Below are 16,409 nucleotides of genomic sequence, written 5' to 3'. Positions count from 1 at the left end.
CAGAGCAGTTTTCTCAGGGTTACTTGAGATGCTGCCTCCCGGGCTTGAAGACCTAAAAATTCCCGCCAAATAAAACATAACTCTCAACTTTTAGGTTGTGAATAATTTTTTAAGTCCACAAGGGGAAGAACAAAGAGGCTGGGATTAATCATCATCTTGTGACATTTCTGTGACATTTCTTAATTGGGAGTTAGGATGTCTGTCTCTGGTTTACAGTTTTCTGGCCACGTGGTCCATGGTTCAGGAGTCTGTTAGCTCATCTTCCTCTGGAGAAACAACATGAGTTTATACCTTAATGCTGACATCTATAATAGCAAGGTTAGTACATTAACGATGTTATCAACAACAGCAATTTTAGCCATCTGACTCTGGGTGATTAGTGTTCAGTTAGCACAGGATTGAGATCAGAGGGGATAAGAAAGGGAATAAAGTTTTGGAGAGAGATTTATCATAAACTCAGTAAAGGAACTCGATTTCCAAGGGACTCAGTTTCAGTTACAAAGTACGTCCTGGGAAAATATTGATGGTGGAAACACTCATAATATTGAATGAAAAAGATACAAGGACTTCCCTGGTGGTCCAGTGGTTAAGAATCTGCCTGCAAATGCAGGGGACGCGAGTTCCATCACTGATCAGGGAACTACGATCCCACATGCCACGGGGAAACTAAGCCAGCACCTGCAACTACTGAGCACATGCACTCTGGAGCCCACGAGCCACAATGGAGAGCCCGGCAGGCAAAACAAAAAAAGAAAAAGAAAACACAAAGATACAAAACCACACATATGATTAAATTTTGTTAAAAAAAACTTTTTTTAAACAGGAAGAAAATAACCATGGTTAATATTTTTGTGTATCTGTGTGTGATGAAATTATGGATAATTTTTATTTCTCCTCTAAACTTTACTGTATTTCTCAGATGCTCATTCTCCTCAAAGAAAATGTGAATTTTAAAATCAGAAAAAATTATTAGAAGAAAAAAGGAAAAGACGGTGTGAAAGGAAAATCAAAATAGAGTATTGCTAAGAGAGCTCTCCAAAATGGAGCTGGAAGGCCACTGACAAAGTAATTTATGCATGGCTCAGCCTGGATGAAATCTGACGTTTTGACCACTTACTGTCCTAAGGAAGGCATCCAGAACATCTGCCAGAAACTTGATACTTACCCTTACCCTAATATAACTCATGACAGCCTATCTATTTATCAGATCCTTAACCTAAAACAACTCGTGACCGCCATCCCTAAGGACGAGTATTTTTTTTCTTGTGTCAGAGTACAGTCTCGTGGCTTTTGCCTTTCTAAGCCCCTGACTTTTTCTCTTCCCCGGAACACTCCTTCCCTTTTAATCAAATCTGTGTCTTCCGAATTGCAATTCTTATGACGCCAAATATACTCTTTTCTTATCTTCTTTCTTCGTTTTGTTGATTGACAGTGGAAAACAGAGGAAAATGCTTTTGACTTCTGTGGTCTTCCTCATCAGCTGCTGGTTCGCGAACCACACACCAAGCCTGATCTGTGAGGGGTACTCAGTCTGTTGCCCTGATCCATGAGACGAAGGAAGGGCCAGGGCACCCAACCGTGGTTGGGGTGGGAGGCACCCTTGCACAGTAAGCTGCTGATGTTCCTTCCCTACTACTGGCTCTCATAAAGGCCCCCTGTGGCAGCCAAAGCTAACAGAGGTCTTCAACAAAATGCTGACCTTCCTTCTCCCACTAGACACACAGTGGATAGAGCCACCTTCCTTTGCTTCTTTCCTGCCTCCCTCCTCTTTCCTTTGCCTGGGCTGGACACCTAACCCTGAGGCTTTGCTATTCTTCGTGGGTTGGTGTGTTGTTAAAAACAAGATACAAGCTCAGAATGGAGTCGCTTATGCTAAGCCCCATGTCACCAAACTGAGACTTAATTACAGTTTCGGCTCTCCCAGAAATGGAATCTTAAACCATCAATCAGGAATCACCGGATCAGCACTGGTTAGGTAATCTACCTGAAAGACCCCTGCCGTCCCCTAAAGGAAAGTAAGTTGGCAATAACCAACCCCCTATTTTGCTGATAAAACTTTCTTGTTCCTGTCCCTTTCTGCCTGTAAAAGTCATTTTGTTTAGCTCCTTGAAGCTCCTTCCTTTCTGCTAGATTGGGTGCTGCCTGGTTCCAATTGATTTTTGCTCAAATAAATTCTTATGCCTCAGTTTATCTTTTAACAGTGTGTATAAAGTATAAAATGCTTGCCCACCTTAACAAATTCAAATAGGATGCCAGTGCAGGAAGTAAAAACTGAAAAGCACCACTCAAAAATTGCACACCTAATCCTACTCCTCAGGGCCTTGCTGGTGTTTATATTTCCAGATCTAGATCTTTTGCACAGCACTATGAAGAGTTTTACATTTAAGTGGGTTCACACTAGACTTGTTTTCTCATATCTTGCTTCCTTAACAATATGTCACAAACATTATTTCTATGGGATCATGGGAAACGCCCCTGCTAATCTGTACTCTGTTTTGGTAAGACCTCATACAAACATGTATAACTAGATTCAAGAACATGTTTGGTTGGAAGCACAAGTTGTCTCCACCTAAAAGTCAGCCACATTACACCTAGCTCAGATGTCTACAAATGTCTGTATCAACAGTTTAAAGCAACAATTCTACCCCATCCTCTCATCAGAAGAGGGTACTCTCTGGCCATTTAAATAAATCCAAAGTGATATACCTGCAAATATAAGCAGTATGTTTTCTGCTCCAGTTGGAGTGAGTGGTCTGACAGTCTGAGGGATTCTCCACCCACAACAGAAGTGCCACAGGGGAACCGGTGGTCACTTCTCCAGCATGACAGAGGAGGAGTCAAAACCTCTCTCTGCAGGTCCACACTCAGCCGCAGCCCTGCAAACCCAGGGATCCTGAAATATCACTGACCAACACCTTCGCTTTCTTCTACACAGCCAGCCACTTTCCCCCAGGTGCCTCCCACCCTCCCAGGAAAGGGGGAGAGGGCAGGGCAGCATCAGGTAGGGTTCTCACCAGTCACACACTGCCCAGGAGAACCACATCTCATGATAATATGGGCCTAATGTGTTATTTACCAAAGTTTATGTTTATTAACATAAATCAAATTGTTTATGTTAATACCCAGTTTCCTCATCTATGCAGGCAAACAGCAGGTCTGTACACAGCTGGTGGAGGTGTTTTCATGCTGCTGTCAAGGGGTAGCAGAATGGAAGCAGCTGAGAACATAAAAACTAAATGGAGAAAGGGGAGATTGGAGAGGTAGACAGCTGGATGGAAGGACAATGTCCAGAAGAGAGAAAGGGCCCCCTTCCTGTGATGCTTTAGGGGCAGGAGGTGAGGGCGGAGAGCCTGGGGTGGGGGAACACCAGGCAGGTATAAACAGCTCATGTCACAGGGCAGGAGCCTCAAGCAGCTGGAGCAGTTCCAGTAGTTTGCTCTGTCAGCACCCAGGGACAGCAAAAGTGCCAAGGCTGCAGGGGTAGTACGTGGCTGGCTGCGCTCATGGCTCTCCAGCTGCTCTCCCTCCTAGAACCCACCGGTCTGCTTACATAGGATCACCTGCCCTCTGGGCTACAGAGGAGCCACATTCTGAGCTGCCACTGTGGACACAGGCCACTGACCCTGGAAGGGTTAACCAGTCCACAGCTGGGAGGTTCTAGTCCTGGCTCCAGACCCATCAGGGGTGCGAAAAAGCAAAAAGAAACAAGAAACAAGAGCTAATAAATTGTGAGTCAAAATGAGGTAAAAACACAATTTAAACATTAAGATTTGCTTTAATTTATATAAACAAAGGAAAGGGTTTCCCAGGTGGCACAGAGGTTAAGAATACGCCCTGGTCCAGGAAGATCCCACATGCCACAGAGCAACTAAGCCCATGGGCCACAACTACTGAGCCTGTGCTCTAGAGCCTGTACTCCGCAACAAGAGAAGCCACCGCAATGAGAAGCCCGCGCACTGCAATGAAGAGTAGCCCCCTCTCTCTGCAACTAGAGAAAGCCCACGTGCAGCAACAAAGACCTAACGCAGCCAAAAATGAAAACAAACAAACAAAAAAACACAAAAGGAAACGCACTACTTAAATAATAATTCATCTGGGTCCTCTTGGATAATACAAAATTCTTCCACGGGAGTCTGATGATTTTGAGGCCAGCAACTCTTCTCACATGTGTATATTAGAATGGTTCCGAATTCCACAGAAAGACCTGAAAAATACAACATATTCAGGATTCCAGCAAACAGAAAACTTATGAGATACACTCAATATTCAAAGTTTGCCCTGTTTGGGGAAAGCATCTTAGGAACTTGTGTAGAAATCAGCGATTTTTAGAACACGGCTGCTGTCATCTGCCGATGCTGGCCTTCAGTTGCAACATTTCCAGCCTCCAGCCAACCCTGCTCACTTCAGACTGGTCCCCACAATCTGAATTGGTTCTGGCAAGTCCATCCTGTTACTAAAGGCAGTGGTTTTTGTATACTGACAGATTCCCTCAGTTTGTCTCATGTCTGAAGTCAAGGGGAGATTCTGTCAGCAACCAAAGACCTCTGTTCAGTCCTGAATGGCAGGTTTTTCTTCCAATTCCAGGGCTTGTTCCTGTACTTGGTGCTCCTAAGTGTATAGTCATACCACCCCTTCGATTGTCTAGTTGGTGAATATATTGGGCAGTGTTAAATACATCGCACCCTCAAAGCCGTTTGCCCATTTTGTCTTTATTTCAAAAATCTGAACAAATGGCTAGCATATACTTGAACTCTTGGTGAAATTTAAATGTTAATAAAATAGTATACCCATCAAAAAAAAAAAAATTTCAAAGTTTGCTTAGTGGATAGAGCCCAGACTCTGGAACAAGATTGCTGGAGTTTAAACCCCAGCTCGACCACCCTGAGCAAGTGATTTCATCTCTATGTTATAATGACTATATTTATCATGATGACAAGGTTGCTGTAAGGAGGAGTAAACAAGCCAATACATGTAAGATACTTAGAACAGAGCCTGGCACATCCTAAGTGTTAACTGTTAAGCAATTAGAAGAAAATACAAAGGAAGGAAAAAGATGGCTCAATATGAGGATAACTGGCGTTGCCACAGGGAGTGATTCTACCTACACACTGAAAAAATAATTACTTAAAGCAAAAACAGTGCTCACTAGTTTTCAGTCACAATACAGTTGCAGTATTCCTACAAAAAGTGACTGCTTATTGCAAAAAAAACCCACAGATTTCTCAGTAAAATATACTTTTTTAAAAAAAATGTTTATTTATTTATTTGGCTGCATCGGGTCTTAGTTGCGGCATGTGAGTTCTTTAGTTGTGGCATGCGAACTCTTAGATGTGGCATGTGGGATCTACTTCCCTGACCAGGGACCGAACCCAGGCCCCCTGCATTGGGAGCACAGTGTCCCAGCCACTAGACCACCAGGGAAGTCCCAGTAAAATATACTTTGAAAATAAACAAAAAATCTCAATTAGTCTTCATTGCAAATGTCTAGACTATCTGACATTGAAGATCATTTTAAAATATGTCACACTGACAGAACACTACCTCCAAGAAAGGATACAGGCAAAAAGTAAAAAATAAATCGTAAGAATTTATAGAAGTTTATTGATGGATGGAGCCACGAAGAATGTCATCAAGAGAACATGAGCAACAAGAACTCCTGTTGAAATCAGAATAGGAAATCAGGAGTGAAAAGGAGCAGTTGGGCAACTGGTTTGCAGCAGCAAAAGAAAAATACTTTTAAAAAATGTAGACAGCAATAATAGAAAGAAAATCAAAGACAGTACAAAGAAAGGCCAAAATAGAGCTGATTTTGAAAAAATAACGTGGTGAATTTGAGATAATTCCCAACTAGAATGAGCAACAGGCAGTTTTCAGAGGGCATTAGAAGGCTGAAACTCAGTACTAGTAACCACCAGGAGATGAAAGAAGGAGGTGTAAAGAATTAGAGAGAATAAAATACCAAGTAGCTGAGTATTATACATGAGCCCAGAGACCTGCCACATTTGGGGGATGAGGGAGGGGGAGGAGAAAGACACGGCATATGGAGATCAAAACAGTCCCATTACACATCCAATGAAAAACATCAGAAACCACAAGAAACAGAAAAGACAGGTGAAACTTAATTACAGGTAGAAAAAAAGGCTTGAGAGAATCTCAATGAATGTAGAGGGAAAGGGAAAAGCATGCATTTGAGAGGAGAAAGGTGACCAAAGCAACTGGTGTTGCTTCCATAGAAAAGCTACAAATTCAACAGAAAAGATACTCAGAAATAAAAAGGAAGAAAAACTAAATACATAGGTCAGAAGACCTATCCTGTCCCACAATAAAAGGATTATAGAACAATGGGACGGCAAGACATATGTTAGTTCAGTGCCTGGACTTCATAAATAAATAAAATTCTACAGGCATCCTAGCATAAAGTTAGTTACAAAGGTGGCGGCGGTGGGGCGGGGTGGAAATCAGTCCACCCTCAGACTTCTACAAAGCAACATTCAATGCCAAAACATACTTCCCGGTGAGACGCAGCCACGGGAGATGACAGGAGGTACCAGATAAAAGGACTGGCGGGGCTCTCACTGTTGACAGCATGGGCAATTACAAAGTTTGAAGAAAGAAAGTGGGGCTTAAGAACTTTATACATAAGCTGTCCTTCAAATATAAAGGCAGACCAGCACACACATTCTAAAGTAAGAACAACACCTACGAGCCCTCTTTGAGGCTATTACTTGATAGATTCCAGCTAGGAGAGAACAGTCAAAATAAAGAATTCATAGGCTAAACAGCTATGAGAATTATGGCTATAGAATACAGACTTAAAAACCTTGATAAAGCAAAAATGATACTCAAATATTTGGAGATGGAGTAGGGTATACATTTCCTTATCTGTTATAGTAAAGATAATGCATACTATTCAAAATTGAAATACTGAATGAATATAATTCTCTTAATTTCAGAGGATCTTATAGAAACTAGGGCCTCTTGAATAAAGAACCCATTACCTAGGAACTTCCCTGGTGGCGCAGTGGTTAAGAATCTGCCTGCCAATGCAGGGGACACGGGTTCAAGCCCTGCTCTGGGAAGATCCCACAGGCCACAGAGCAACTAAGCCCATGCACCACAACTACTGAGCCTAAGCTCTGGAGCCCGCGAGCCACGACTACTGAAGCCCACGTGCCTAGAGCCCGTGTTCCGCAACAAGAGAAGCCACCGCAACGAGAAGCCTGGGCACCACAACGAAGAGTAGCCCCGGCTCGCCACAACTAGAAAAAGCCCGCACGCAGCAACAAAGACCCAACGCAGCCATTACATACATAAATAAATAAATAATAAATTAAAACAAAGTACATGGTAAGGATTTCCTGGATGTGACAGCAAAACACAGGAAACAAAAGAAAAAACAGACAAACTGGACTATATCAAAATTAAAAACATGTGCATCAAAGGACACAATCAGTGGAATGGGAGAAAATATTTGCCAATCATATCTGATAAGGAGGTAACATCTAGAATATATAAAGCAGCTCCTACAACTCAACAACAAAAAATAAATATGCTGATTAAAAAATGGACAAAGGGGGCTTCCCTGGTGGCGCAGTGGTTGAGAGTCCGCCTGCCGACGCAGGGGACGTGGGTTCGTGCCCCGGTCCGGGAAGATCCCACATGCCGCAGAGCGGCTGGGCGCGTGAGCCATGGCCGCTGGGCCTGCGCGTCCGGAGCCTGTGCTCCGCAGCGGGAGAGGCCACAACGGTGAGAGGCCCGCGTACGGCAAAAAAAAATGGACAAAGGACTTGCATAGGCATTTACATAAAGTGATATGAAAATGACTAATAAGTCATTAATATGAAAAGATTCTCAACATCACTAATCATTAGGGAAATGCAAATCAAAACCATCAGGTAGCACCTCACACCTATTAGGATGGCTACTATGAAAAACACAGAAAATACGTGTTGGTGAGGATATGGAGGAACTGGAACTCTTGTGCACTGTTGACTGGGAATATAAAATGGTGCAGCCACTATGGAAAACAGTATGGTGGTTCTTTGAAAAAATAAAATGAAATACAATTACCATACGATCCAGCAATTCCACTTCTGGGTATATAACCAAAAGAAATGAAAGCAGGATCTCAAAGAGGTATTTGTATACCCATGTTTATTGCAGCATTATTCATAATAGCCAAGAGGTAGAAGCCAGTGTCCATCAACGAACGAAGAGATAAACAAAATCGGTATATACATATGATAGAATATTTATTCAGCCTTAAGAAGGAAGGAAATTCTGACACATGCTACCATGGATGAACCTTAAGGACATTATGCTAAGTGAAGTAAGGCAATAACAAAAGGGCAAATACTATAATTCTACTTATATGAAGTACCTACAGTAGTCATATTCATAGAAATAGAAAGTAGAATGGTGGTTACCAGGGGTTGTGGGGAGTTGTTTGATGGGTACAGAGCTTCAGATTTGAAAGATGAAAAAGTTATGGAGATCCGTGTCACAACAATGTAAGTAAACTTAACATTGCATGGAGTAATGATTTAAATATTTTACAAAGCCATCTCCTAGAAAAACAACTAGGAGATAGACTTTTTGACTTAGAATTTTAAAAAGAAAAGAAAAAAAACAACAATAAAGACTGAGAGAAACCCATACATTTTTGAACTGTGAAAACCTAACACAAAAGTAGTTAAAAAAAAAAAAAAGAGGAGGATGTGTAACAAACAAGGAAGAGGTAGAATAAATACCTCAGCAAGAAAAATATGAAGATCTCAAAAAGTTAAGGGCTCACAGGATTGGTGTCAATAACATTAATTTGTAGAAATACTGGTTAAAAAAACACATGCAACAGGAAGAATTTCAACTACATATTATCAATACATAAAAGGGCAAAATAAAACTAACGTGGGCTTCCCTGGTGGCGCAGTGGCTGAGAGTCTGCCTGCCAATGCAGGGGACACGGGTTCGTGCCCCGGTCCGGGAAGATCCCACATGCCGCGGAGCGACTGGGCCCGTGAGCCATGGCTGCTGAGCCTGTGCATCCGGAGCCTGTGCTCCGCAATGGGAGAGGCCACAACAGTGAGAGGCCCGCGTACCACAGAAATAAATAAATAAAACTAACGTTTTTTCCTAAAGAATGAATGTTCATTATTTAAGTTGGCTTAATTACCTCCATTGGGACTTCCCTGATGGTCCAGCGGTTAAGAAACCACCTTCCAATGCAGGGGATGCCAGTTCGATCCCCGGTCAGGGAACTAAGATCCCACATGCTGCAGGGCAACTAAGCCCGTGCACCACAACTACTGAGCCCACGTGCCACAGGAGGGAAGCCCATGCACCGCGACAAAGATCCCGAGTGCCGCAACTAACACCCAACACAGCCAAAAAATAAATATTTTTTAAAAATTGTTTTTCCTCCATTAAACCTAATTGTTATAATTGTCACTTTGCTGTCATAATTGTTGTTCTTGTCATCCTTATAAGGATCACCAAAGGCATTATGAGTTTGTGCAGCTGCTTACACGGTGTTTTTCTTAATTAAAATATGATTCACATGCCATAAAATTTACCATTCTAAAGCTACAGTTCATTGGTTTTTAGCATATTCACATAGTTATACAAACATCTCCACTATCAGATTCCAGAACATTTTCATCACCCCAAAAAGACACCCCAGGCCCATACCCGTTAGCAGTCACTCCCCATTCTCTCCTGCCTCCAGGTACAAGCAACCACTAATCTTCTCTTTCAATGGATTTGCCTGTTATGGACATTTCATGTAAAAGGAATCGTATAATTTGTAGCCTTCTGTGTCTGGCTTCTTTCACTTAGCATAATGTTTTCAAGGCACAAGTATTTGTAGCACGTTTATCATGTAGTACTTCCTTTCTTTTCATGGCAGAATAATACTCACTGGAGATACACATTTTGTTTGTATACTGATTTGTTGATGAACATTTCAGTTACTTCCACTTTTTGGGTATTTCGAATAATGCTGATACGAACATTTGTGTACAGGTTTTGGTGTACGTATGTTTTCAATTCTTTTGGGTGGAACTGCTAGGTTATGACGTTTTTAACAATAATATTTGCAAAACTTTTCCAAAATTTTGTACCAGATGCTGCAAAAGATGCTGGGACATCAACAACCTCCTATGTGGCTGATGGCAACAGAAACTGGTAGATACCTACCATGCAACAATTTGCTAAACACGACTTAAATAATACTTGTATACACAGCTATTAAAAAGAACTCAAAGGGACTTCCCTGATGGCGCAGTGGTTAAGAATCTGCCTGCCAATGCAGGGCTCACGGGTTCAAGCCCTACTCTGGGAAAACCCCACATGCCACGGAGCAACTAAGCCCATGAGCCACAACTACTGAGCCTGCGCTCTAGAGCCCGTAAGCCATAACTTCTGAGCCCACATGCCACAGCTACCGAGGCCTGTACGCCTAGAGCCCATGCTCCACAACAAAAGAAGCCACCACAACGAGAAGCCCGCACACCGCAACGAAGAGTAGCCCCTGCTCACCGCAACTAGAGAAAGTCCACACACAGCAACGAAGACCCAACGTGGCCAAAAATAAATAATTAAATAAATTTGTTAAGAAAAAAAAAAGAATGCAAAAAAAATAGGATTAGACAGGCACTTCTTCAACCTGATGAGAGCATTTACAAAAAACCTACAGTTAACAAGTTACTAAGTTACCTAACGATTAAAGACTGACTGCTTTACTCCTATGATCAGAAATATGACAAGGATGTCTGCTCTCATATTTACATTCAACACTGTATTGAGGTTCTAGTCAGTGCAGTAGGCAAAAAAAAAAAAAAAAAGAAGAAGAAAAGGAAAGAAAAAAAAGACAGTCTGCTAAGGAAAGGAAGAAGTAACTGTCTTCATCCCCAAACGACATGATTGTCTATGTTCAAAACCTGATGTAATCAACAAAATAATCAACAGAACAGTTGCAGGGCACAAGATCAGCATACAAAAATCAATTGTGGAAATAATGTCAAGGAACATGGCAGAGTAGGAAGCTCTAGGAATCTGACCTTGCACTAAGGCAGCTTCTGAGCTGGAAGAACTATCTGAAACTATCTATTTTGGAACTCTGGAGTCTAGTGAAATACTTCATCATCTAGTAAGAGCTCGATTAAGACATTTAGAGATTTTCCTTCTTTCATTTAGCAACTAGCTCCAACACCATATCCAAGAAGCTCAACAAACTTCAAGCAGTAAAAACTCAGAGATCCACACCAGACACACGGTAGTCAAATGTTAAATTGACAAACTGTTAAAACTCAAAGACAAAAGGGTAACTTTGAAAGCAGCAAGACAGAAGTAACTAGCTACATACAACATAGCCTCAATAAGATTTAACAGTTGATTTCTCAGAAACCATGAAAGCCAGGAGGCAATAGGATGACACATTTTGTCCTGAAAGACTGTAAATAAAGAATTATGTATCTGTCAAAACTATGTTTCAAAATTGAAGGAGAATTAAGATATTACCAGATTTTCTTTTCTTTTTTTTTTTAAAGCTGAGGGAGTTCATAACAGTAGATTTTTCCTGTAAGAAATGCTAGGGGCTTCCCTGGTGGCACAGTGGTTAAGAATCCGCCTGCCAATGCAAGGTACACGGGTTCTATCCCTGGCCTGGGAAGATTTTACATGCCGCGGAGCAACTAAGCCCATGCGCCACAACTACTGAGCCTACGCTCTAGAGCCCATGAACCACAACTACTGAGCCCGCGTGCCACAACTACTGAAGCCCGCACACGTAGAGTGCATGCTCCGCAACAAGAGAAGCCACCGCAATGAGAAGCCTGCACACCACAATGAAGGGTAGCCCCTGCTCGCTGCAACTAGAGAAGGCCCATGCGCAGCAACGAAGACCCAACATAGCCAAAAATAAAAACAAACAAATAAATAAATTTATATATATATAAAAAAGAAATGTTAAAAGGAGTTCTCCAGGTTGAAATTAAAGGATACTAGACAGTAACTCAAAAACAGGAAAAATAAAGAACTTCATAAAGGACAGCTTTATTATACTTCTGGTTTAGTTTGTAACTTCTTTCTCCTATACAATTTAACAAGCAAATGCATAAAATAGCAATTATGAATCTATGTTAAGAGACATACAAGGTATAAAGATATAATCTGTGATGTTAACAATATAAAGGGAAAAGAATAGATGTATATAGAAGTAGAAGTGTTTGTATACTATTGAAAGAAAGTTGGTATTATTCAAACTAGGTTGTTAAAATTTTAAGACGTTAATTGCAAAGTAATCACTAAGTAAAATACTAAAAAATACAGTAAGTCCCCTACCTATGAACCTTCAAGTTGCGAACTTTCAAAGATGCAAACATGTGTTCCATCAACATCAGGCCTGAGTGAAATTGCCGATTGCCCTCCATTTCCTATTGCTGACGATCCTTCAGCTCTATTATCTCCCACCTCTCCTCCCTCCTCCAGTCAGTAACTCCTCTTGCCTGTTCACTCGATGCCAGCCCCTGTACACCAGCTGTTGTACTGGACTACTGTACTTTTCAAGGTACTGTACTGTAAGATTTTAAATGTTTTCTTTATTTTTTTGTTTGTTTTTTATGTATTATTTTTGTGAATAGTATTACAAACCTATTACACTATTACAGGGAAGCCCTGGCTATCTTATTGTTAGACAAAACTTCAAATAAAAAGTGGTTACAAGAGACAAACAGGGACATTATGTGTTGATAAAAGGTTCAATAGGGCAAGAAAATATAATAATTATAAACATATAAGCTTCTATGTGCAGAGACCCTAAATATGTGAAGCAAAAATTGAAAGATTTAAAGAGAGAAATAGACAGTGCTACAATAATACTTGACATCAATAACTCACTTATATGGGCTTCCCTGGTGGCGCAGTGATTGAACGTTCGTCTGCCGATGCAGGGGACACGGGTTCGTGCCCCGGTCCGGGAGGATCCCATATGCCACGGAGTGGCTGGGTCCGTGAGCCATGGTCACTAAGCCTGCGCGTCCAGAGCCTGTGCTCCGCAACGGGAGAGGTCACAACAGTGAGAGGCCCACGTACGGCAAAAAACAAACAAACAAAAAACTAACTCACTTATAATAATAAATAAAACAACCAGAGAGAAGATCAATAAGGAAACAGAAGGTTTGACAATGCAATAGTTTGACAACTGGAACTAACAGACACATAAAGAACACACCACTTAACACCACATTCTTTTCAAGTGTACATAGAACATCTCTAGGATATACCATAAGTCTCAATTAATTGAAGAAGACTTACCTCATACTAAGTATCTTTATGTATCACAATGAAATGAAACTAGAAATCAATAACAGGACAAAAACTGGAAAATTCACAAATACATGAAAAATAAACAGAACATTTTTAAACAACCAACAGGTCAAAAAAGAAGTCACAAAGGAAATTAGACAATACCTTGAGACAAATGAAAATGAAAGCACAACATACCAAACTGCAGTGAAAGCAGTGCTAAGAGGAAATTTTCAGATATAAGCACACACAATAAAAACAAAGAAAGATCTCAAGTCAATGACCTTAATGGTCTATACCTTAAGGAACTAGAAAAAGACCACACTATCAAAGCCAGCAGAAGAAAGGAAAAAATAAAGGCTAGAGTAGAATTCTTTTTTAAATGTAGAATATAAAAATAGAGAAAAACCCACAGAACCAAAAGTTTGTTCTTTGTAAAGATCAACAAAATTGACAAATCTTTAGCTAGAATGACTAAGAAAAAGAGAAGACTCAAATTACTAAAACCAAAAATGAAAGTAGAAACATTGGGACTTCCCTGGTGGCGCAGTGGTTAAGAATCCACCTGCCAATGCAAGGGACATGGGTTTGAGCCCTGGTCTGGGAAGATCCCACATGCCGTGGAGCAACTAAGCCCATGTGCCACAACTACTGAGCCTGCACTCTAGAGCCCTCAAGCCACAACTACTGAGCCCACGTGCCACAACTACTGAAGCCCGTGCTCTGCAAGAGAAGCCACCGCAATGAGAAGCCCGCACACCGCAACGAAGAGTAGCCCCCACTTGCTGCAACTAGAGAAAGCCCGCGTGCAGCAACGAAGACCCAACACAGCCAAAAATAAAAAAAAATTAGGGCTTCCCTGGTGGCGCCGTGGTTGAGAGTCTGCCTGCCAACGCACAGGACACGGGTTCAAGCCCTGGTCTGGGAAGATCCCACATGCCGTGGAGCAACTAGGCCCATGAGCCACAACTACTGAGCCTGGGCGTCTGGAGCCTGTGCTCCGCAACAACAGAGGCCGCGATAGTGAGAGGCCTGAGCACCGCGATGAAGAGTGGCCCCCGCTTGCCGCAACTAAAGAAAGCCCTCGCACAGAAACGAAGACCCAACACAGCCAAAAATAAATAAATAAAATACTGAATACATAACTACTTTAAAAAAAAAAGTAGAAACATTAAGACAAATTTCATAGAAATAGATTATATAGAGATTATAAGAGAATAGATAGATTATAGAGAATAGATTATAAGAGAATAATATGAACAGTTGTATACCAACAAATTGAATAACCTAAAAGAAATGATAAACTCCTAGAAACATGCAATCTACCAAAACTGACTAAAGAAGAAACAGAAAATTTGAATAGACCTATAGCAAGGAAATTGAATGAGTAATCAAAACCCTTCCAGTAAAGAAAAGCCAAGGGGCTTCCCTGGTAGCACAATGGTTAAGAATCCACCTGCCAATGCAGGGGACACTGGTTCAAGCCCTGGTCCAGGAAGATCCCACGCCCGTGCACCACAATGAAGAGTAGTCCCCACTCACCGCAACTAGAGAAAGCCCGTGCACAGCAACAAAGACCCAACGCAGCCAAAGATAAATAAATAAAATAAATAAATTTATAAAGAAAAGCCAAGGACTAGAGAATATAACTAGTAAATGTTACAAAACATTTAAAGAAGAATAAACACCAATCCTACTTTAAGTCTCCCAAAAAATTGAATAGAAGGGACTATTTATTCATTCTCTGAGGCTAGTATTATCCTAATACCAAAGCCAGACAGAGATATTAAAAGAAAAGTACAAACCAATGTCCCTTATACGGATGCAAAAATCCTCAACAAAATACTAGCAAACCAAATCCAGGAGCTTATAAAAAGGTTTATATGCTATGATCCAATGGGATTTATCCCAAGAATGGAAAGATGTTTAAACATACCAAAATCAATATAATATACCACATTAACAGAATCCACAGAATTACCATGATCATCTCAATTGATGCAGGAAAAAAGCATTTGACAAAATTCAATACTCTGTAGTGATAAAAATCACTCAATAAACTAGAAATAGAAGGTAAATTCCTCAATCTGAAAAAGGCCATACATATGAAAAACTCACAGCTAACTTAATACTAATGGTGAAAAACTAAAAGCTATTCCCCTAAGACCAGGAACAAGTAAAGGATGCCTACTTTTACTTTTGTAACTTCTATTCGATACAGAAGTTCTATATAGGGTGACTGAACAAGAAAAATAAAAGGCATACAAATCAGAAAGAAGGAAGTAAAATTATCTCTGTTGGGGACTTCCCAGGTGGCCCAGTCGGTAAGACTCCGTGCTCCCAATGCAGGAGGCCTGGGTTCGATCCCTGGTCGGGGAACTAGATCCCACATGCATGCCACAACTAAGAGTTCACATGCCGCAACTAAGAAGCCCGCATGCTGCAACTAAAGATCCCGCATGTCGCAACAAAGATCCTGTGTGCTACAGCTAAGACCCATCACAGCCAAAATAAATAAATATTTTAAAAATAAAATTACCTCTCTTGCAGATGATGTGATCTTTTTTCCAAGAATACTTGTTTTTTTAAGTTTATTTCTTTTTAATTTATTTAATTAATTAATTTATTATTTTATTTTTGGCTGCATTGGGTCTTTGTTGCTGTGCGTGGGCTTTCTCTAGTTGCAGCGAGTAGGGGCTACTCTTTTTCTTTTCTTTTTTTTAATTTTATTTTTTATTTTTTTGGCTGCATTGGGTCTTCATCGCTACACGTGGGCTTTCTCTAGTTGCGGGCAAGCGGGGGCTACTCTTCATTGCAGTGTGAGGGCTTCTCATTGCAGTGGCTTCTCTTGTTGCAGAGCACAGGCTCTAGGCACACGGGCTTCAGTAGGTGAAGCGCGCGGGCTTCAGTACTTGTGGCACACAGGCTCTAGCGTGCAGGCTCAGTAGTTGTGGCGCACGGGCTCAGTAGTTGTGGCTCGCGGGCTCCAGAACGCAGGCTCAGTAGTTGTGGTGCATGGGCTTAGTTACTCCACAGCATGTGGGATCTTCCCAGACCACAGACTGAACCCGTGTCCTCTGTGTTGACAGGCGGATTCTTAACCACTG

General features: G+C 41.3%; 1 protein-coding gene across 2 annotated transcripts in view; it reads right to left on the bottom strand.

Annotated features, from left to right (window-relative positions):
* Positions 1–87: 87 nt before the first annotated feature.
* PDCD2L (programmed cell death 2 like) overlaps positions 88–16,409 on the bottom strand; it is a 29,599-nt gene continuing 13,277 nt past the window's right edge. Inside the window, exons 7-8 of one of the 2 annotated variants that reach the window (XM_027079373.1) lie at positions 4,075–4,204; positions 88–266 (exon numbers count right to left, since the gene is read on the bottom strand). In XM_027079373.1, the coding sequence (XP_026935174.1) occupies position 266; positions 4,075–4,204 (131 nt within the window). In that variant the 3' untranslated portion in view covers positions 88–265. Of the gene's footprint in view, positions 267–3,970; positions 4,205–16,409 lie in introns of those variants that run through there. The other variant, XM_027079372.1, reaches the window with a different exon arrangement.

Source organism: Aethalodelphis obliquidens, unplaced genomic scaffold (genome assembly GCF_003676395.1).
Source record: "Aethalodelphis obliquidens isolate GAN/ISIS:26980383/991018 unplaced genomic scaffold, ASM367639v1 scaffold43, whole genome shotgun sequence".
Taxonomy (NCBI): Eukaryota; Metazoa; Chordata; class Mammalia; order Artiodactyla; family Delphinidae; genus Aethalodelphis; species Aethalodelphis obliquidens.
Note: the sequence above shows the minus strand (reverse complement) of the source record. Positions and strands in the feature narration are given on the sequence as shown.